This window comes from Sus scrofa, chromosome 1, assembly GCF_000003025.6.
Source record: "Sus scrofa isolate TJ Tabasco breed Duroc chromosome 1, Sscrofa11.1, whole genome shotgun sequence".
NCBI classification, from domain to species: Eukaryota; Metazoa; Chordata; class Mammalia; order Artiodactyla; family Suidae; genus Sus; species Sus scrofa.
The window spans coordinates 265,128,709-265,151,369 of NC_010443.5; the positions used below are offsets into that span (position 1 = coordinate 265,128,709).

General features: G+C 58.3%; 1 protein-coding gene across 8 annotated transcripts in view; it reads left to right on the top strand.

Moving 5' to 3' along the window:
• NEK6 (NIMA related kinase 6) overlaps positions 1 to 22,661 on the top strand; it is a 92,554-nt gene that overhangs the window by 50,302 nt on the left and 19,591 nt on the right. For all 8 annotated transcript variants that reach the window (XM_003122163.5, XM_005660424.3, XM_021068570.1 and 5 more), the window contains exons 3-7: positions 5,815 to 5,955; positions 6,881 to 6,943; positions 10,169 to 10,279; positions 15,137 to 15,245; positions 16,535 to 16,642. In XM_003122163.5, the coding sequence (XP_003122211.3) occupies positions 5,815 to 5,955; positions 6,881 to 6,943; positions 10,169 to 10,279; positions 15,137 to 15,245; positions 16,535 to 16,642 (532 nt within the window). The remainder of the gene's footprint in view (positions 1 to 5,814; positions 5,956 to 6,880; positions 6,944 to 10,168; positions 10,280 to 15,136; positions 15,246 to 16,534; positions 16,643 to 22,661) is intronic.

The following is a 22,661-nucleotide window of genomic DNA, read 5'->3' on the forward strand; positions in this document are numbered from 1 at the left end:
TTAAAAAGCCCCGATGGTTTATGATTGTATGATTTGCCTCAGAACAGTGTCATCAGGAATGAGACACAAGGCTCAGCTGACCCACTGAGAACCACATGACTTTCCAAGAAGAGAAAGGTGTTCTTGTCTGAGAAAGCCCCAGCTAATGCGTCTTCCATCTGGAAAGTCTTTGCAAACCTGCTCGGGACGTGCCAAGTGCAGTTATATTCGGCACTATTCAGAGCGAGAGGAATGCACATAACTTTGCAGGAGGTGGAGATGGCTGGCTTTGGGTCTTCATTGCACCGACCAAAATCCTTATGAAACTCTTCCCAAAGCAGGAATGGCAGTTAGAGGAGATTTAATGACCAAGTATGAATGGCCATTAAAATGCAAGAAGTGTTTGCTAAGTGCTGTAAATTTACCAGGCACTTGTCTCATTTCTGCCTTGGGGCTGCCAGGGAGCCCTCCACGTAAGTCAAGACAGTGCAAACGTGGGAACACCCAGGGAGGGATGGACAAACGCAGAGGGAGCCAGAGAACGAGGGTGGTTGGTTCTGGCTGGGGCCCCAGGATCAACCAGGAACACTCTAGAAAGGAGATGACAGGTGGTCTGATGATGATCAGGAGTTTGGGGCAAAACAGGGAGAGGAGGCTATCCCAGGAAGAGGAAAGAGCCAGACCTGCAGGTGCAAGACCAGTTGGGTGAGATCCGTGTTTGAATACTGGGGCTTAGATAAGGTAGCACAGCTGGTGTTTGTGAGAGGCCTGGAATCTCCATTGTCATCTGGAATTGAATCTGTAGCAAATGGGGAACCATCATAGGTTTAAGTTGGCAGGAGAGTTGGGGTTTTACGTCCCTGGTGGCGGGGGCTCCAGGCACAAGTAAGGTGAAAATAGGTAAGAGGGTGCTTTGGCCTTCAACGGGCCAGACCTGGAGAGGGATGATTCCAGAGACTTCCAGGGGGAGAAACCAGCTTCTCATCCTTGATCACTGAAGGGACGAGGGAGAGGGAGGTCGAGGACATGGCCAGCTCTCTGATGGTGGGGGCCGATGCTCTTTATGGTTTGTTTCCCTTCAAGTCTTTGCTTGTGAGATGTTGGAGCTGGTTCCAGATTCTCTCATCCGTATGTTTAAGCTCGGCTTTCCTTGAGCTGGGTTAGCGAGGCTCGTCCCAGAAGAGCCCCCATAATTGAGATGACCTGAGGTTTCGTCTTCGGGGCATCTTCTGTGTTCAGGCCTCTTGCTCACCATTCCCACGAGCTGCTGGCACAGAGCTGAGTGTAGACAGACCGTCCAGGTGGAGACAGTCAAGGGTGGGGGCTGTACCTGCATTACGATGCCTGGCGCTTAGGTCATTTTGTCCTCCTCCCAGTGCAGAGAAGGAGGTCTTATTGAGAACTCCCTTTTGCAGGGAGGAAGCCGAGAGGAGCAGTCACTTGTCCGTTTTGCTGTTGAGGGGCAGAGGCAGGAGTGGCTCCAGATCCCCTACCCCTGCCCCGAGCCCCTTCGTGCCACTAGGGCTGCAAGAAGGAAGACCAGCTTCATAGGAAAATAGCCAGATCCTGAAGAGCTGACAGGGGCTGGCCTTGTAGAGAGTCCGACAATATGGACTTTTTGTAAATCCCATCCTTCTTGTGCACCGTGCAGATTTAAAACACATCGCTGTGTACACATACACCAAAGCCATTACAAGTTCCCCGCACGCAATGTCAGATGTCTTTAAAGGTGAAATTCGTTTACAGGAAATGTCATTCTGATGAAGTGTGCTTTTTAAAATCATAGAAACGGTTGCCTTAAAATTAATGATGCATTGCAAATATCAGGGAAAAAAAGACCCATCCAGTGTAAAGATGATTAAAATTCAGGTCAGAAGTCTGACTTAGTCAGGCTAAATTTTTTAATGAGATTTCAGAAAATTAATTGGGCGAATGCGTTTTTATTCTTTTAACATGTAGTTTTATGCTCCTGTTTTAAAAAAAAAGGAAAGAAAGGATTTGTCGATGGCCGAGGTTTATTGTGGTTCAAACATTTTAAACTCAAATTAGTGCAGGGTGGGGGCATTTGTGGCCTAATTTGATCTGACTTGGGGAAGAGAGCTGGGTTTTTCCCGGCTTTCTGGGGTAGGGGTGTGCCGGGGTGGTCCAAGACACCCCCTCTGCCTGCCATGTGTCTGATCTTGTCCTCCCATTTCTTGGGAGGGTGTGATTGGAGCTAGAGGTGCCCCATGACCTTGGCTGTGTCCTTGACTACTGATCCCGCCAGATTCCTTCTGCTGCCCAGGGAGTTACTCCCAGAGGCGCCTCCTCTCTGAGACCCTGAGTCCCCCACCTCCACCCACCAGGGCCCACCGCCACCTCCTCCTCACCCTTCTACCCCATCTCTTCCCCTGCCTTCCTGGGGAAGGGGGATGAGTGGTCAGAAATGGCCTCTGGTGCCCACAACACAGCCTAGAAAGGGAGGCAAGCCTGTTGTCTAGCACAGGCGCTTGGCAAAGAGCACTTCACCCCTTTATGGTAGCCAGAGGGTGCTGGGAAGAGTACCTCCCCAAGCCTCAGTTTCCTCATCTGTGAAATGGGACTGTGAAGACCTAAGCAAGATTATATTTGAAACATCCAGCATCTTGGATGTTACAGAAATGATATGTCATTGATCTTATATATTAGCATTCATTATAGTTTTTATAGTTAAGGAGCACAGGGCTAGAAATACACGTAGCACAGACCCTGGGCACTGGGCACACCCTGCCTCTGTCCCTCCCCAGGTCCTGGAAGGTAGGTGCTGGTGTCCTCCAGACCTCCCCCGTGCCAAACCAGGGACAGTAACAACACATGCGGGCATTTCCTCAGTGCCAGCCCCTCCTCTAAGTGCATTCGCTTATTAGCTTATTTAACCCCTAACAGTGACCCACCAGAGGGGGCGCTCTTTCTCTCAGTTGGACCAATAAGGAAGCGAAGCCAGAGGGCTTGCTGGGAAGTAGCAGAGCTGGGATTTGAACCCCGGCCTCCAGGGACCATGCTCCACTCTGCTGCAGGAGCAGGAGTGGAACTTTCCAGGGCTCACCTAGGTGTGTGGGGGTGGCGGTGAGGACGGCCTCAAAGGGGGCAGCAGAGAGAGGCCTGGCCTTTTAGGGCAAGAACTCAGTCTGCTTCTCCTTTTCTAGTCCGAGCCCCTGAGTTAAATTGGGGTCAGGACTCTGCTGGCTCAGGCAGCTGCGCCCAGGAGCCCTGAGTCCCGCGGTGACCCCCACCTGAGCAGAAGCCCCCTAGGGCCAGGGCCGGGTCGTAACCCCTGGGAGGGCATGGCATCCCTGAGCCTGCCCAGGCTGTGCCCCTCACCACTGCGCTGCTGCTCCCATAACCTGCCCCCTCCAGGAGCTTTCCTCTAATTAGGTCGAATGGGTTGTGACAGGAAATGCAAATCTGGGTCATCGCATATGCAGATGTGCAGTGGGGTCTCAGCGATGATGCCCGGCTGGGAAGTTGCCCGCATCCTCTGGGAGCTTCTGGGGAGGGCAGCTGTGGAGCCCGGCCCCTGTGGCCTCTGGGGAACATCCTTGGGGTGCATGCAGCACGCTGGGGTCTCCCTTGCAGCCCCGTGTTGGCAGAGCCTTGGTCCCCCGGAAGAAACAGGTGGGGTGGAGGGACCCTGCCCCATGTTGCCTGTTTTTCAGGCTGTTAGGAGATTTAAATCACAGAACCTAAGTAGCTAGTATAGCAACAAACGCATAGTAGGTGCCCGATCAGGACAGCTCATCATTGTTTTCATGAGCATGTGTAATTCCTCCAAGTGCCAAGAAAGTTGCCTTTTCCTGAGGATATGTGATCGCAGCTACACCCACAGAAGTGACAGTGGCTGCGTCATACAGTCCCTTGTACACCTGGCTGTTTTGAGCACATTTTATCGTGTCATGTCAACCAGCATGTCCTGAGCACTTGCTCCGGGCAGATCAGAGTCTTGGTTTGGGGGCTCGGAGTGGGGGAACTAAGACAGAACCCCACTTTTTTGTGAGGCCCATGAGGGCACAGGGTGGAGCCAAGGTGGCTGATGGAGGAAGTGGAGGCCTGACTTCGTCACGGGCGTCGTGAAGGAAAAGCAGAGGCGGTGTCCAAGTTGGGAGACCGCACGATCCCTGGAGTGCCCAGTCCCAGGTTCAAGTCCCCACCGTTACGCGTGGTGGGGTCTGCAGCCTCCCCTCCAAGCCTCAGTTCCCTGAAATGGAGAGGACAGTGGTGTCTGCTCACAGGGTCCTGGGACACATTCTGCTCCGTGCCTGGCCCATAGTAGGTGCTCAGTAAATGCGTGCCCGCTTGTCTTGGGTGGACGCTCAGTGTGTATGTAGGTCCCTTGCTGTTACTAAAGAACTTTATCTAGGAGTTCCCGTCATGGCTCAGTGGTTAACGAATCTGACTAGGAACCATGAGGTTGCGGGTTCGATCCCTGCCCTTGCTCAGTGGGTTAAGGATCTGGCATTGCCATGAGCTGTGGTGTAGGTTGCAGATGCGGCTCGGATCCCGCGTTGCTGTGGCTCTGGTGTAGGCTGGCAGCTACAGCTCCGATGAGACCCCTAGCCTGGGAACCTCCATATGCCATGGGAGCGGCCCAAGAAATGGCAAAAAGACTAAAAAATAAAGAACTTTACCTAACAGAGATGGGCAGGTGGTGGCTAAGAGCCTTGGCTCCCTCTTCCACCAGCCCTCGCTTCTGCCCTGGTCCCAGGCAGAGCATCTTCAAATCTCCTGCTACAGGAGGCAATTCTGCTTTACGACGTTGGAGTCGGGGTGGGTCCAGCTGTTATCTTGCTGAGGGAAGGAGGTAGCGGGATTGCGGGCTCTGAGACTGAGTTCCATCTCTCCCTCCTGGCAGGAGGGTGCCCCTTAGGGTCTCCTTGGCCACAGCTGGGCCTCAGCAGGTGCAGAAAGACCCCAAACAGAAGTGGGGAGTAGCCGCTCAGGGCACCCCCCCGCCACCTCCCCACTCCTGCCCCACCCATGGTTATCAGTCACACACTGCAACCACTAAGCACCTACTGTGTGCAGGGCTCAGTGATCTCGAGGGATCCTCATAGCCATCCTGTGAAATGTGTTTTTTGGGGGGGTGTGCCTGGCCACTTCCTGAGAGCACCTTTGCAGGTGTGGTTTTTTGGGGGGGCGGTGCAGGGGTGGTGCCTGGCCATTGCTGCCTCATCTGTTGGCTCCACCCCCGAACAAGTGCTGAGTTTCATCGTGGCTGTCAGTGCTGGTCCCTAGTGGGTCATCATGAGGTCTCCGGATTCTTCCCATTGCCAGAAAGGGGACAGTTGATCCAAAGAATGGGCTCAGCGTGTAAGACTGCAAATTTAACTCTCCTTTTCTCATCTCTGAGGTGGGCATGGCCATCCCTGGAGGGGACGTGGCTGCTGCTTACGATGACGTGCAGGCTTAGGGCTGCGGTTGCACGTGGAGGCCACGGGGCCAGAGAAACCCCGCAGGGCCTCCCCTCCGCTGGGTGACTTGGGAGAGTCACCTCCTTAAATGTTTATTGCACCTGCTCTGCTAGCCAGACTCAGGAGTGAACAGGCAGGTGAGGCCCTGGCCCCATGGAGCTGCCTTCCGGGGATGGAGAAGGGAGCAGTGACCAGATGCTGAGGGCCGGTGACGAGTGCTGTGGCGGAAGCCCCATCTGCACAGTGGGGTCATTGGGACCCAGTGGAGCGGGTGCGGAGAGCGCCACGGGGGCGCTCTGAGAGTGGAGCTGGCGATGAGGGGCCTGGAGGGGGCGTTGCCCCCCCCCCGGGTCCCAGCCTTCCAGTCTGCCTGGCTCGTCACCAGTGCCCTCTTGTACCTCTCCTCCAGAGGCACCCGAATGCCCTGTCTTTTCGCTGCTCGCTGGCCGACTTCCAGATCGAGAAGAAGATCGGCCGAGGCCAGTTCAGCGAGGTGTACAAGGCCACCTGCCTGCTGGACAGGAAGACAGTGGCTCTGAAGAAGGTGCAGGTGAGCCCACCGCTCCGTGGGGGCAGAACCCCATTGGCAGCCGGCTCGTGTCTAAACACTGTACTTCTGGGCTCACCCTGTCCCTTCTCTGTCCTTCTGTCCCCCTCGCCCTCCCCGCCCCACTCTCTCCCGTTCCTCTGTAAGTGAGGGAAATTAGTACCCACTTCGCCCACTGGGCTCTGGGAGGATCAGGTGGAGTGAACCATAAAGGAGAAGAGCAGTGAGCATGCGCTGAGCACCTGCTGTATACTGGGTGGTGCCAGAGCTCCCCGAACCTTGACCGCAGTCTTCTAGGTAGGGATCACCATCCCATCCTTCAGAGGTGGTGGGTGACCCAGCAGGGCCCAAGGGAGCTAAGGGGAAGCCGAGACGCAGCTCTGCAGCCAGCTGGCCCTCTCTGGTCGGTTCTGGGCTTCTCTGGTGTTGGTTCTTAGTGCCAGGATGGGTTCTGTGGTGGGGCTGCTGCAGGGACCACCTCCTGTGTCTTAGCAGGTGCTGGGAGGACCCACGCGGAGTGAACACTAAAGGGGCTGGGGCGTCAGGGGCCGTGTACTGTACCCCCTCTTCCTACTCAGTCCACACAACCGCCCTATGAGCCCAGGCTGTTGGCCCTATTTACAGAGGTGAAGACTGAGGCTTCAAGCGTGTTTTCCTGCCTGCCACTTACCAGTGCATGACCTCAGCAAGTCACTGCACTTCTCTGGGGCCTCGCTCTCCTCCTCTGTAAGTTGGTGACCGTATCTCCTGCCTCATGGGAGGTACAGTGATGATTCGGTGAAAACCGCCCCTGGCAGGTAGTAAAAACTCAATAACCCAAATCATTGTCCTTATAGGGTTCCCTCAGCAAGGAGGTGGGAGAACCCGGACTGGGGGTGCTGGGTGCTAGGTTTTAACCACTCTTTCTCTGTTTTTTTTCTCCCCCAAGATATTTGAGATGATGGATGCCAAGGCCAGGCAGGACTGTGTCAAGGAGATCGGCCTCCTGAAGGTGAGTGGCCTGGGCCGAGTGGGAGCCCCTCACTTCCATGGGCCAGGCTGGGCCACCGCATGGCCATTACAGCCCTTAGCCCGTTAGGTAAAGAAATGACTTACTTTAGAGAGGCAGCAGCTTGTTCATTTTCTTGTGGCTGGGCGGGAACTCCCACCTTACTTCTGCCCAGTCCTCAGGGTGCCCCCAGGCTGGCTGTCCTTGTCCCACGTGCATCCTGGATGTGGATGGGAGAGCCTGGAATAGCCCTTGCCCTAAGGCAGCCAGATCACGTGGCTGCTGCAGGGGAGGCTGGGCGTTGGGTGGGACTGCAGGTTGCCTGTCTGTCTGTCTCCTTCTCTCTCTTTCTTTGCGCTCAGCCTCATTCTCTCGTACTCCCACGTGGCGGCACACACATGTGGCTATTCAGCCCCAGCGTGCTCTCTCCACCCCCATCCTCTTGCTCCCCCCCCAGGAGATGCTCTCTGCTGGGGAGACTCCCACAAAGCCTGCCTGGGGCGCTGGGCAGCATTGACAGCTAAGCCCGTGACCCCAGGTTCTGGGGGCTGGAGGGGTCCAGGATCCCGGTCCCTGAGTTGTCAGCCTTTTGGGCTCTCGCCGGGCCTCCCACAAGGAGGAGGCAGGGTGCACAGCTGGGGAGGGGTCTCCCCAAGGGGGTAGCTGATGCGCCCGCCCCTCTGCAGGCGGAAGTCCTTGGTTCAGCCAGGGCACGGCTGACGGACATGGTCCTGTGATGGTGGCGTCTGGGGCCCTTTTCCCCTCCCCTCTGGCTTCCCCGCTGGGGTCCTCAGCGTCAGAGATAACGGAACTTTCTGGATGAGACTGAGCCTGGGGCTGCTCTCCTGGCCATCGTCCCTCCTCCCCAGGCTTAGGATCCCGCCGGAGAACTAGTCGGTGACAGAGGAGGAAAATGCGTATGGGATTTGGAGGCCCCAGAGCCTGGGTTCAAACACCAGCATCCTCATTTACAGGCTGCGTGACCTTAAGCATATGCTTTAACCTCCCTGAGACTCAGTTTGCCTAGCGGCTCCATGGCGAGAATACCTGCCTCAAAAGATACAGGCAGATTGAGAAGATGAAATAAAATCGCATCTGAAGCGGGCCTGGCGCAGTAGGGCACACAGTAGGCGCTGACTTGGTGTCCTCCCCTCTTCCCACGAAACAGAGAGCTTGCTTGGTAGCTTCCTATAAAGGGGGGGCTGCTGGTGGCAGTCAGGCCTGGGCCTCTGCCTCGGGGACCCCCAGACAGAAGGGGAATAGACAGGGCAGCAGATGGTGACTGTCCACTGTGATGCCAACTGACCCGGGGACCCCAGGAAGACCCTTCAGAGGCCAGACCCCCGTCTCAGAATCCGGAAGACTGAGAGGAGCCTGCTGCAGGAACCCCGACAGTGTGGCTCGGGGACGGGTCATGGTGGCCTTGAATGCCACACTCAGGATTCAGAACTTGAACGTGGGAATTGGGGGTGAGGCTGAAGTGACCAAGAGCCAGGAGCTGGAGCCAAGGGGAAGCTGTGAGTGCTCACTGGGGTGGCCCCTGGCGGGGATGGGTCCCAGGGGCAAGGCTGGAGGCAAGAGGCTCTTAGAGAGGTGCCCACAACTCCAGCTATCACAGGTCCAAATATACCCTTCAAATCACAAATCACACTTTTTTTTTTTTTTGGCTGCACCCGTGGCAGGTGGAAGTTCCCAGGTCAGGGATCAAACCTGAGTGACAGCGCTGAGTCCTCAACCCAGTGAGCCACCAGAGAACTATCAAAAGTCACCTTTTTAAAGTTTTATGAGATGGTCAACTTCGGGGCCCGGTTGTGACCTCAGGGACGCTGATCCCCCACCCCGTCTCCCCATGTGTGTCCAAGAACACACATGTGCCACTCACACGAGGAAAGAATTGTAGGGTGTGGGCACTGAGCCAGCCTGTGTGGTCCCTGGGCACAGAAATGTGTGATCAGGGCCCCACGTGGCCATGAACTGGGCTTGACTGGGGAGGGGGTTCGAGACTCCCCCGGGCTGCGGTGCTCCTACGTGCTGTCAGCTGTGGGCTTTGGGGCCTCTGGGGGTGGACGTAGCCCTTTGCTCACTAGCTGCGGGGCTATGGGCAAACTGCTGTCTGCTGGGGACCTCAGTTTCCTCATCTGTCAAAGTGGGTGGGGACAGCCATGCTGTCCTCTCAGGTGTTGGGGGAATTAGATGCATTGGAAGGACATAGCACCTGGTTCGAGGCAGCCCTCGTTGCCATGGTTATAACCTCTGCCCCCCAACACCAGCCCCTTTCCAGAACTCGACTCAGCCTGCCTGGGGGAAGCAGACAGGATATACCAGGGCACCAGGCAGTCCCTACAAAACAGGGAAACAGTGGTCTCTGAGGGACCACTGGGGGACGTCATCTGTGCTATTCATGCCAGGACTGGTGCAGAGGCTGCCAGTCGCGGGGCAGGCAGGCGAGCCCTGCAGGAGCCTCCAGGGCTGGCTTAGGGAGTGAACAAGAGGAGGTGACATGGCTGTGCGATGTCCGCCCAGGGGCCCCCTCGTTTCAGAATCCAAGGCTGGGTGCAGGCAGCACACGGCACAGAGGCACGCCCCTCTCCCAGCCCCTTCCAGGCTTGGGGAAAATGTGCTTTCAGGTAGCCTCCGATTGTCACCTGACAGATGGGGAGCCCCTGTGGATGGGCCGGCCACACTGGGGCAGCATCAGAGTCGCGCTCTCTTCCCCAGATCCTGGAATCATTTTGGTGTAAACATATAAGCAGTTGCCAGGGTCTCCTGGTAGCCAGTGGGGGGCTGGCTTCCAGCCCGAGGGCTCTGTCCTGGCGGGTGCACACCGGCCTTGGCCCTGAGCACCTCAGTTACGGCAGCTCACACACCAGGAATGATTTTTTTTTTTTTTTTTTTTTTTGGCCAGATTTCCTAAGGGATAGGTCAGAAATTGAGAAAGTGGGAAGAAAGAAGGATGGAGATGGACACTGAGAGCAGACACGGAAGAGCAGAGATCGGGGGGCTACGGGGTGGGGCATTCCCATGAATGTCTACTGAGTCTTAGCTCCGTGTGGCCAACCTTATGCCCATTGTACAGAGGAGGAGACTGAGGCTCAGAGAGGCAAAATGGCTCTCTCAGTGTCACCCAGGTCTGCCTGCCTCGCAAGCCTCGGCTTTGCCCTCAGATTCTCACCTCTCCAGCTGTCACGTCTCTCACTGGCTCCGTCTCCTTTCTCTCTCTTTGGGCAGCAACTGAATCATCCGAACATCATCAAGTATTTGGACTCATTCATCGAGGACAACGAGCTGAACATCGTGCTGGAGCTGGCGGACGCAGGCGACCTCTCACAGATGATCAAGGTGAGGGCTCCCGGGAGCTCCTGTCGTGGCGCAGTGGTTAACAAATCCGACTGGGAACCATGAGGTTGCGGGTTCGATCCCTGGCCTCGCTCAGTGGGTTAAGGATCCGGCGTTGCCGTGAGCTGTGGTATAGGTCACAGATGCAGCTTGGATCCCGCGTTGCTGTGGCTCTGGCAGAGGTTGGTGGCTATAGCTCTGATTCGACCCCCTAGCCTGGGAACCTCCATAGGCCGTGGGAGCAGCCCAAGAAATGGCCAAAAAAAAAGTGAGGGCTCCTGGCAGGAGGGCCTGGTTTGGGGGCTGCCCGAGTTCCGCTCTGGCCACAGGCAGAGGGGGCCGCCCAGGGCCGTTCAGCCGATGTCCACAGGCCTAGCTGTGGCCCAGGGAGGGCCCTCTCAGGCGCTGTCCTCACTTGCTGGGAGAGGCCACCCGTGGACAGAAAGGACCCTTCTGCTGTCCCTCACTGCCCCAGCCTGCCCATGGTCACGTGGTCCCCTTCTGCCTCCCAGAAGGAATGGGGACAGAACCCCATGTAGCTCAGAGCCCAGCTCACCGAATCTGGGAAGGTGTCAGGTTGGGTCCAGCTGGCTCAGTTTATACAGAGGAAAACTGAGCCCAGAGAGAGGGAGAGACTTGCCTGAGGATGCCCAGCAACGTGGGGACAGAGCCAGGGCTGTGGCCCAGGTCTCTGCTTCGTGGCCAGGGGACATCATCCCCCAGACACCCCTCCTGGGACCACTCCCCCCTCTCCAACCCTTGGGAGGCTTCTTCGTCCCCAAATAATGGCTGAGGCCGGGGGTCTCTGAGGGGGTGAGCGACTTGCCAGGTCCTGCAGGCAGGCTCAGCACCAGGTCCGGTTCTGCATCCCAGGTCTGCCCCCAGCTGCTCCGCCCTCCTCGGGCCCAGGGCAAGGTCTGCCTGAGTCTGAACTCTGGAACCACTGCAGCTCCACTGCTGGGGCATCTGCTTCGGGCCACAGCTGTCCTGAGCACATGCATTACTCGCTGAGTCCACACTATCCTTAGATAGCAAAGCTCAGAGAGGTTTAGTCACCTGCCTGAGGCAGCACAGCCTATTATCCAACCCCACCCCCCAGCCCCAGCCCAAACCCTCTGGTCCCCTCACTGTTCCTCCCCCAGGGTCCTCCCTCCTCTGCTGGTTTGACCCTCATCCACAGGCCCCTGTCATGGGTTTCCCTCCCCCAAGCCCACTCTGTCCCTGAGCCAGGCTGGGCCGCCTGAGCTCCTGCCCTGCTCCCAGTTGCATTTGCAAATGGGGCCCAGACATGGATTCTGTCTTTCCCACCCGGCACTGGGGGTTGAGCAATTGCTCAGCATTCGCTCTTCTGAAATTTGGCTCCTAGGAATACGGGCATCGCCGGGAAGCGGCATTACTTGAGCTGTTATCACCTGCTTTTATATTTTCGTTGACATATTAATGTGTTCGCCGGGATGTTAATCTCCGCACAGATCCCTGGTGGAAACAGATGCGCTATATCACGTCGTCTTCCTCGCCGCCTCCTTCACACTTTGTTTCTCCTTCCCGTGTCATTCTCTCACGGAACAGGCATGCATCCAGCACCCTCTGTTGTGCCCTCCCCCGTGCTGAGACCCCCGGGTGCTGCTGGCCTGCACGCTGCCCTCACGGAGTTTGCCTTCTGGTGGGAGGGCAGAGCCGGGGATGAGCAGTCACGGAGCTGGCATGAACAAGCCAAGTTCAGGGTCTGCGGGAGCCAGGGAAGGCTTCCTGGAGGAGGTGACACCTGAATGGAGCCTAGAGGAAAACCCACAGCTCAGAGGCAGAACAGCTTGTGTCAGAGCCCAGAGGGATGGAAACCCAGGGGTCCACACAGCACCTGGGTCCAAGAGAGCCCTGGGCAAGGGGAGGGGTGGGGAAAGTGAGGCCAGGGGAGGTCAGACCATCCAGAGCCTCAGGTCCAGGCTCAGGATTTGGCACCTTGCCCCGGAGTCAGTGAGGGGCTTCCAGAGACTCATGCTGGGGAGTGAGCCTGGTCAGTTTTGGGTCCTGGAAGAATGCCTGGCTGCCCAGCGGAGCAAGGGGTGGGGGTGGGGCTGAGGCTGGGCTGCGGGGGGAGAACAGGAGGAGGAGAGACCCCGGGATGTGGTCCCCGGAGAGGGCGCTGCACCCTGTCAGCCCCAGCGGACCCCAGACCCCCGCACAGCCTCTCAGACCATGGAGCAGGGCAGGAGTCAGACAGTCAGGGCTGATGGGGCAAATGACAGATCCCTTCCCTCCCTGAGCCTCACTTTCCACCCCTGTCCCAGGGGCCGCGTCGGGGAGGGCAGCGTGGGAACTGCGGGGCCAGGACGCAAGCTCCTTCGGCCAAAAGAGATGGGAGGGAGGCACGAGGTTGCCCAGCACTCTTTGTGCCTGGCCTGGGGTGGGGGCGCCTCCCCTTCACCCTATACCCCTTCCCCGGCTTCCCCAGGGACGGCCCTGGCTCAGGGTTCAAGGTGGTCACTCCCTGGGTTTCTGGGGCAACGGCCCGGCTTCCGAGGGCCTCAGGCCCCACTTCTCTCGGGAGCCCCCCTCCTCACCTGGCTGGGCGCACACCCTCCCTCGGTCACGGGGCCTCTCGCCCGTCCCTTCCCAGGCCTGTGTCTGTTCCCTCTGCTGTGGCCCTTCACCAGCGGAGCCTGGCTGGGTGCCGCCCCTGGCAGGCGGGACAGGCAGGGCAGGTGATAGAAAGACCCAGAGTCAGACACACTGCTGGATGGCCTTGGGTGGCATCCTGTGCCTCAGTTTCCCATCTGTAATGCACCCAGCACAGTGCCTGGGGCATGGTAATTTGGTTCCCCTGGCCTTTCCCTCCATCTCAAGCCACCCTGGGTTTTGAGGGGAACAGGGGCCTTGCCAGGGCTGTGCCTGGGGCTATACCACGGTCTGGCCTGGGAGGCTGCTGGCCAGCTGACCCTGCGTCCCAAGGGCCCCCAGACCCAGGGGCTGAGCAACACCACCATGGCCGTGGTGCAGCTTTATTTACGATGGATGGCGAAGTCGGGAGCTTCTGCCACCCCAAAACCCACCAGAGACTCTGCGCCTTTCTGCTAAATGTCACACGCACCAATAGGACGTGACATTTAGAAAATCACCACTCACCGCCGTGCGCGTGCTTGCTTTAAACGCTATAATGAGGATTAGCTAACATCACAGCATAAGTAATACCCCAGCCTGGCCCATCCCAGAGGCCTGGGGTAACCTCCGGGGGAGAAGGAGGTGCTGGGGTCCTGGGGAGCTGGGAGCTTGGGGCAGCTCACACGTGAGGCCCCCTCCCAGAATGGAGCCTTGGCAGAGCCTTTGGGGGCTTTCATGCCAGGCCCAGGGACTTCCAATGCTGTGACTGTCGCACTGTTGGAAGTACCTAGATCCAGTCTCAGCTCTGCTGCTCCTGCTGAGTGACCCTGGGCAAGTTCCTGAACCTCTCTGAGCTTGGCCTTTCATCAAGTGATTACTGGTATCATTAGCTTAAGAGCCAGGGCTTCTTGGGTGGAAGGCCTGGGCTTGAGCCGAGACTCTGCCCCTTCCTAGCTCCTGTGGGGGCCCTCAATTTCCTCATCTGTGACATGGGTGCAGCCATCCCTGCACAGGGCCCAGCACAGTGGCCCCATGTGCTGGGGGCTTAGCAGAGGTGAGCCTCAGGTCCTGCCTTCTACCCCGAGCCCCCATCCCAGGCTGGGAGTGTGTTCTGGGCCCCCGTCTTCCCTGTGCCAGTGCACCTGCCCTCTGCTGCTTTGGGAAAAGACGGTTGCTCTGAAGTGAACAAAAACCTGGTACCAGGTTCCTGGTGTGTGAGTCGTGCTCCTGACCCCCCAGCTGGGGCCTGGCTCTGGGGAACCCCCCGCCCCCCAACCCAGCACCTGGAGCGATGCTGATTGGATGGCACAGGGCTTGTTCCTGGTTTACTTCTCCAGGACCTTTGGTTCCTTACAGCTCACACAGTGCAGCCGGGGTGGCTTTTTGTTTTTTGTTTTTTTTCTGGAGCACTAAGTATGATTTTCCAGGCAATAAAGTACCTTGATACCTCTTGAAACTAGGGGGTCCAGGAGTTCCTGTCGTGGCTCAGCGGATTCAGAATCTGACTAGTATCCATGAGGATGTGGGTCCCATCCCTGGCCTTGCTCAGTGGGTTAAGCATCCAGCATTGCTGCAAGCTGCGGGTGTAGGTCACAGACACGGCTTTGATCTGGCGTGGCTGTGGTGTAGGCTGGCAGTTACAGCTCTGATTTGACCCCTCGCCTGGAAACTTCCATATGCCGCAGGTGCAGCCATAAGAACAAATAAATAAATAGACAAACGGGGGGGTCCATTCAAGAAGGTCAACCCTCCCTCCTTGAGGTTCTTGCTGATTACGTGTGCTGAGATTTGCCGGCTCTGAGAAGGGTGATTTAACTCCAGGCGAGTCTTGGGTGCTGCCATCCCGGGCCACCATCCTGGGCCAGGCTGGAGCCGGGGCAGAGTCCACCCCAGTCACTCCTACAGGGAACTCCCTGTGGGGCAGTGGGCGGAGATGGGCTTGTGTCTAGGAGATTCCAGAGAGAGTGATGAAGAGCAGCCTACAGGATGAGTCCAGGCCTCTCCTCTGGGCCAGGCCTGCCCTGTCCCCAGGAAGCCTGCCTGTGGGGAGGGCCAGTGACCTCGGGTCTGGGCCCATAAGCAGAGGTGTGAGCCCAGCGTCCTTCATTCCACATTGATGGTTTCTGAGCAGCCCAACCACCGCCCCGCCCCGTGCCAGGCACCACCTGCCCGCCGAGGACAGGGTGGGGCCAGACCCTACAGCTGCCCTCCCCATTGGCCCATCACCCAGGCCTGTCCGCCTGTCTGTCTCCCCCACCGCAGTATTTCAAGAAGCAGAAGCGGCTCATTCCCGAGAGGACGGTGTGGAAGTACTTTGTGCAGCTGTGCAGCGCCGTGGAGCACATGCACTCACGCCGGGTGATGCACCGAGGTACGTGCTGGCCGCCCCACTCTGGGCCCGGGGGACAGAGCCCGCGGGAAGGCTGAGCCCCAGGACACGGCTTTCCCCCGGGCTCCTCCCGGCCCCACGGGGGACACACTCATGAAGAAGTTGGACCACTTTGTGTTCCCCAGCCAGTGGGTGTCCAGCACCTTGCCTGTTCTTTTGGGGGTCAGAGCATGGACACATGAGGCCCTCGGCTCAACTGCATATTCACACACCTGGGCCCCACATCAGGGGGCCCTCCATGGTGGGGGCACCAAATGGTTACACAGAACCCCAGGGAATAGGGGCTGTGCTCGGCACATAACCTCTAGCCTCTAAGACCAGCCAGCCCGGCAGCAGCACAGAGGGGGCTGCAGCAAGGATGGGGTGGAGAAGCTTGCAGGGAGGTGGCCCAGTCATGGCCAGTCCCAGGATGGCCCCCAGCTCTGCCTGGGAGGGAGAGAAAGCATCCTGGAAAAGGGAACTTTTAAAATGGGCTTTGAAGTCTTAGTAGGAGTTGGCTGCGCAGAGGCGATGAGTGTTTCTGAACGTCGACATCATCTTGGAGTTCCCGTTGTGGCTCAGCGGTAGCAGACCCAACCAGTGTCCACGAGGACTCGAGTTCAATTCCTGGCCTCACTTAATGGGTGAGGGATCCGGCGTTGCCGTGAGCTGTGGTGTAGGCAGATGCGGCTCAGGTCTCAGGCATTACTGTGGCTGTGGTGTAGGCTGGCAGCTGCCGCTCTGATTCTACCCTAGCCTGGAAACCTCCATATGCTGAGAGTGTGGCCCCAAAAAGACCAAAAAAAAAAAAAAGTTGTTGATGTCATCTTGAATTGTGAGGAAAGAGCCTGCTGGGTGCTTTACATAGATTTTACTTCACTGATTTCTCGATTCATTCATTCCACCTGCATTTGTCAGTGTCTGCTGTGTGCGGGGCGCTGCCCTCGTCTCTGGGGAACCACTGAGGTCACCTCCCTGAGCACCTCCTGCGTCTCTTACACAAGGTTTCACAGAGTGTCTGCTCTAGCCTCGAAAGAGGAAACAACAGCACAAAAATCCCTGTCCTCCTAGGCCTCACGGTCGCCCCGTGACATAATGAAGTTAGACCCATTTTACAGATGAGGAAGCCAAGGCTGCGTTTCTCAAAGTCCCACAGCTTGAGAGGGAGCAGGACGGGGGTTGAGCCTCCATCACCTAAAGGACCCTCCTCTGCACCCACCCCCAGGCCTCCTCCTCCCTCCCGCCCTCCCCACCTCCAATCTGACACCAGCCGCTGTGTCCTTCCCCTGTAGACATCAAGCCTGCCAACGTGTTCATCACGGCCACCGGCATCGTGAAGCTCGGTGACCTTGGCCTGGGCCGCTTCTTCAGCTCCGAGACCACCGCAGCCCACTCCCTAGGTAAGGGGGCTCGTCTGTGCCCCAGGGTCTGGGATGATGTGGGGGGGATGCGAGCCCCATCCGATGCTGCCTTTGCTTAGTGCAGCAAGATGCCTTGTTGAACCCCAGACTTTCTTCCGAACAGATCAGCAGGGAGTAAACCAAGCCCCCCGCCCCGGGGTACCCCTGTACCCTCATGCGCTTGTGTCCGGTCCAGGAGGGGTGGCTGAGCCCAGCTTAGGGGGCAGGAAGATGTGGCTTTGTGGTCGCTCGGGCAGCTGTTCTATCTTTCTCGTCGCTGCATGGTGTCCCATCGCCTGGGCCAACATGCTCGGCCTGGTTCCTCCCGCTGGGGGATGTTGAGGCTGTTTCTGGTTTTGACTTTTAAATGTGCACTTTTGAAGCTGTGGGGACTGGGTGCTCACCCAGCAGAGGCAACTTTGTCGCTGAACTGTGGGGCATGAAGAGGCGCTGGCGGGGCTGGAGGAAGGGATGGGGCGAGCAGGGTCGAGGGACTTTGGATGGCAGGGAAGGCAGGCAGAGCCTTGAATGCCGAGCTCAGGAGCCGGGCACCATCCCAGGACTGCGGAAGTGCTGAGAGCCATTCGCCAGGAGGGGGGTCGGACGTGTGTGGAGGTCAGATGTGCGTTTGGGGTCACTCGAAGCATTGTCCACGTGCCGGGTTCATGAGTGAATGCAAACCTTGGAACAATGGAGAGTGTTATGTTTAGTTAGAAATGCAGGAGTTCCCATCGTGGCGCAGTGGTTAACAAATCCAACTAGGAACCATGAGGTTGCAGGTTCAATCCCTGGCCTTGCTCAGTGGGTTAACGATCCGGCGTTGCCATGAGCTGTGGTGTAGGTTGCAGATGTGGCTCAGATCCCGCGTTGCTGTGGCTCTGGCGTAGGCCGGCAGCTACAGCTCCAATTAGACCCCTAGCCTGGGAACCTCCATATGCCGCGGGAGCAGCCCAAGAAATGGCAAAAAGACAAAAAAAAAAAAAAAAAAAAAACGCAGAGACCAGCAGAGTCTCCAGAGGAACACAGAAATGGGGTCCCCTGTGCGCTATGATCAGGGCCATGGGAACGTTTCATGACGGGGCAGCATGCAGGAGCACCTCCTTTCCCCACCGGTTCCTGGCCCCCTGAGGCGGCGTTGGCAGCGGCAGGTGCCTGAGGCTCACCTCCCTGAATGCTGCTCCGTTCTCAGGAGGGAGCCGGTCCCCTCGAAAACCACTCTGTCCTCCACTCGCCTCCTTCCACCACACAGCCCAGCCAGTTGGTTCCCATCTTCCAGTCCCCAAGTGCCTGCGGCTGCCGGGAGTACACACAGCACCTTCTGGTGATGGCGAAGGTGCTTCCCGAAGACACACTTTCCTGGTGGAACCTGTCACTTTTCATACAAGTCCCGATGGCTGGAGGCTCTCGGCGTGCAGAACACAATCTGGAGAAACACGCTGACTCTCGAGATCAACAGCTCCCAGCTGCGAGCGTGTGTGTGTGTGTGTGTGTGTGTGTGTGTGATCATTGTGAAACCCTTGGCTCCATGTGACCCGGGAGGACTCCTGGCCCGGCCTCTTTAGCAACTGGTACATCGTGGCTCTTCCACTAGGTCAGAATGAAGGGACGTTCAAGGACCCCACCCCCACCCCCCGCCATCCGTGCATTCAGGACACTTTATCCAGACGTCAAACAGACATCAGAGTCCATAGGATCCTTCTTTCATGCCGCTGAGGAATGTGAAGCCCGGGGAGCTTGAGCGATTCTTCTGAGTCCTGTGGCGGCAGAGCCAGGACCCAGTACAGGCCCCCCCATCACAGAGCCGATGCTCCTTCCGAAAGACCAGGGCCCTGCAAGGATCGGTCTCCCTCCGGAGCCCAGGCACTGACTCCTGGAAGGGAGCCGTGCCTTTCCCACTCCCCTCAGACCCTTCTCTTTGGGGAAATCAGTGTGTCTCGTCAGTTTGGGACTCTCTGGCTAAAGAGCTTCAAAAAAGGCCAGAAATGCAAGGGAACCCGTCAAAGAGAAGAGTTGAAGCCACTGCTTCCTGTCCCCTGTCAGTCAGGTCCCAGCCCTTCTCCGTCCCGCCAGGGAAGAGACTGCGGCACTCGTCAGAGCCAGTTAAGCTCACATCATTAGGGACGGGCAGAAATACGGGCTCCTCCGACAGTGTGAGTTTATCGACTTGGACTGGTGCACTTATTATATTAATGAGAAGGAATTGGAACTTGGGAAAAAGCCGCCCGGGGAAGCCAGGCTCTTCCTGAGGCCTCTGAGCGCCTGATGGGCCGGGTGGCGGGTGGAAGGAGCCGTCCTGGGGCCGTTTGCCCACTGAGCTGACAGGCCTGCACGGGGCTCAGCCAGGCCCTGCTGCCAGAACACTCGCCCAGAACCCAGAACCAAGGGCCAGGCCCCACAATGGTGACAGTGCGTGCAGAGCTGAAGCCCGGTGCCTGGAGTCTCCAAGATGCAGAAGAAGGACCATCCATAGTGAGGCGCTGCGGAGAGCTGAGTCTTAGGCACACATTCGATGGGGCAGAAGATTGAACTCATGGCAGGTGCATCATGACTCAGGAAGGGCTTGGGGGGTGGACGCTCCTTTACACCCTATGTGTGGGGGTATGAATTATGCAGCCCTCGCATCTCTGCACACCTACTATGTGGGGATGCTTTGGGGGCAGCCATGTCACCCCAGCAACCACCTTGTCCCCGAGGCAGCTGACCCACGGCAGAGCTTATGCAAATCCCATCTCCTCCTGCCTCCCCTCTGCAGCCCCCTCCCCGCCTCCATATTTGCTAACACGAGGCTGGCATGAAAGGGCATTAGTCATGCCATGGCCAGGCTGACAGGTGCGGTACCCAGCGGTGGCAGAGCGGCTGCCTCGGTGTCAGGAATAGGAGCCGTAATTAGAGCGCGGAACAGAATGAGCGTCAGACGAATTACCAGGCAGCAGATCATATTTGTCAGGAAGGATTGCATACATAAAAATTAAGTGACAGTACACGCCGGCATAATGAAAGAAAAATGAAAGATTTGCCTACACACCGCTCACAAGCTACAAGCAAGTGTCTCGCTCCGAGCAACGGCAGCAGCTGCAAGACAAATTGTGGGGCTGGGAGAGCAGCCCCTGCCCGCTCTGCAGCAGCGACAGGGCAGCCTCGGGCTGGCACCAGGGGTGGGAGGTGAAACTGGCTCACACCCAGGGCCCGTGCGGGGTCCCACACCGCCTCTCAGGGGACTGGGGGAGCAGGTCCGATTGGGAAGACCCCTGTCAGGTACTCGAGATCAGGGCACACTGGGCTTTCCCAGGCCGCCGACCCCCTGAGGTGATGGGGCCATGAGATGCTGCAGCCTTCCCCGCTCTCGGGGAGCCCAGACTGGTGGGGAGGCTGACAGTCCCAGGGTGGCACTGCGTGGGGCCAGGCGGAGCTGTCTCCCGAGGGCCCACTGCGTATGGGCACTGCTGGGGTCTGTGACTCAACTGATCCCGGGGTCCACTGCTGCCTTGAGGTGCCTCAGCCTCCCCAGGCTGCCCTTCCCTTCTGTTCTCTGTCATCACTGCATTTACCACGGGAAGCAGGTTAACAGAGAAAAGACAAGGTTTAAAGGATGTTTGGAAAAACATTTTGCTTCTTAAAACTTTATCCCTGCAAGGCATCATTATGTCTTCATTTGACAGACGGGGAAACTGAGGCTCAGGGCTGTGCTGCCATGTCCCTCTGGCCCCCTGGGGCAGGGACAGCAGCCCCCTGGGGGTCAGCCACTCTCCAGGGCACCAGCCCGCCACGTGTCAGGACGTGAGCTCGGGGCCCCACGAGCTCTCGGGGTGGGCAGCTCTGCGGGACGCCCACCCGGCCTCACAGCCATGGATCTGGGGCTTGTCCTGGGCTACAGGGAAGGAAAGGCGAGCCTCTTCTCCCGTCAGGCCAGCTCCCCTGTGAACGGGACAGCGGCCGGGTGCCCCTGGCAGCCCCATCCGTGTGGGGTCAGAGCACCAGGCAAAGGGGTCCCTGGTCACCTCTTGCTTCACCCCAGCAGCCCAGGGCACTTGGGAACAACGGGCCCAGAAGGCCTGCTTCATCAGGTGGAGCCCAGGTTCTGAGCACTGACACCGCCCCCCGACCCCCTAGGGCAGGGGGTGGTCAGGGGAGGTCACACAGGGCTGAGTCCTGGCTTCTTTGCCATGTCCCTGGCATTTTCAGGGGCACAGACCATTAGAACAAGAGGGGCTGGTGCCAGACAGGGAACGGTCTTAAGGGGGCAGCAAATGAGGAATGGCTCTGCGCCTGGGGTGCAAACTCCAGCTCATTCATTCACCCATGCCAGGGTTTGTGCCAGGCCAGGGCTGCTCCCCCAGAAGGCCCCCCCGCCTTCTGGAGCAAACCACCTGGGCTGGGGGAGAATCATTTAGCATCTTCCCACGAAGCAAGAGTGGTTCTAAGACTCTAATGATCACGTCCCAGGCCCACCTCATTTAGGGCTTCAACCGCCCTGGCGGGCAGGAGGCATCACAGCCCTTCTCAAGGGAGGAAGCCCAGGTGCAGGGGGGTGAGCACCTTGGCGAAGTCAGGTGGCGAGGCCGGGGCGTGGGGGCCGAGGCGTGGCCAGGTCAGAGTTTTCGCACATCCATCCGAGGCTCCCTGAGCCGTCTTGGATGAGATGCCAGTGCCTGAAAGACGCGGGGTGCCGGGCAGCGTCGCGGAATCTTGCCACCTGTAGACTCACATCTGTCAGAGATTCTCAGTGTGGGCGCTAAGACTAGGCAGACATTAGTACGGATGCAGACAATCTGGAATCAAGTCAACGTGGATAAAAGGATGTTTTCCCAATGTCGCTGCTTCTCCAGAGTGCCGTGTGTGGCCCGGCACGGGGTCAGCTGGTAATTCATTAATTTAAGGAGGACTCCGATGACCAAGGGGTGACACAGGAGAGCTGGTGTTGGGGGGGAGCGGGGAGAACCTGGGGAGGCCACCAGTGCCAGGCTGAGGATGTGGCCTTTCTCTCTCGGGGATGAGGAGCTGGGGGGGCCGAGACGTGGCCCCTGCCCTGGGGTTCAGGCCAGTGGCAGGGCTAAGCCAGCAGTCCTCCAGGTGAGGCGGAGCCCCTAGGGCCGTGACCAGAAGCCCAGAGGGGAGGGAAGGAGCCTCAGGATGTGAGGTCGGATTGCTGTTGGGGCGCAGAGGGAGTTTCATAGGATGGGCTCTCATGTAGGTCACAAGCCCAGAAGAAGCGGGGCTGCAGTTCCCCAAATCTGGTCCTCGCCTGCTCTCTTGTTCTGCCCCTGCCCTCATCGCCCCCCCCCCCGCCCTCCTTTCTCGCCCACCCTCTCCCCTTCCACGCGCGTGTCTAAGTGTGGAGGGTAGACTCTCCCCACCTTGCAGAGAGGGCTCCTCGGGGTTGGGGGAGGACCCCTAGAACCCTCCAGCTCACCCCTGTGTTCCTCCCCAAGGGGGAGGCAAGGCTGGAAGAGAGCGTTTCAGTTCTCACCAGCCAGCAAGTGGTTGCAGAGAGTCAGACCCGCTGGGCGCAGCCTGTTGGGGGGTTGGGGGGGGGTGGGAATGGCACCCAGGCCCCGACCCGCCAGGTAGATGCGTGTCCACACCTGCACCCCATTTCCTAGCCGTGTTCCAAACCACCGTTTGGGGAAGACGTGAGCCCACGGATGCCAGCCTCGCCTTCGTGTGAAATCCTTGCCTTTTTCATATCTAATGAACACGTTTCAAACACCGCGAGCATTTCAAAACACGGCCAAGTTTGTTTTGACAGGACGGGCGCATCTTGGGGAAGCGGGGCCCTTTAATCAGCCTCCGCTTTGAGGTCCCGCGTTCTCCTCTGATATCTTTCCGGTTTGAAATGTGGGAGTCGTAGGTAGAGGCGCTGGGAAGGTCAGGGTTTGTTAGGCTCCGCTTTCATATGCAGAGCTCCGTCCCCCGCGGAGGAGAGGGCGGGGGCAGGGCTCAGAGCCCCCGGAGCAGGTGGGGAGGTGGCTGGAAGGGGGTTTGAGACCCTGGCTGCGTTCGCTCCGCATCTGAGCATCTC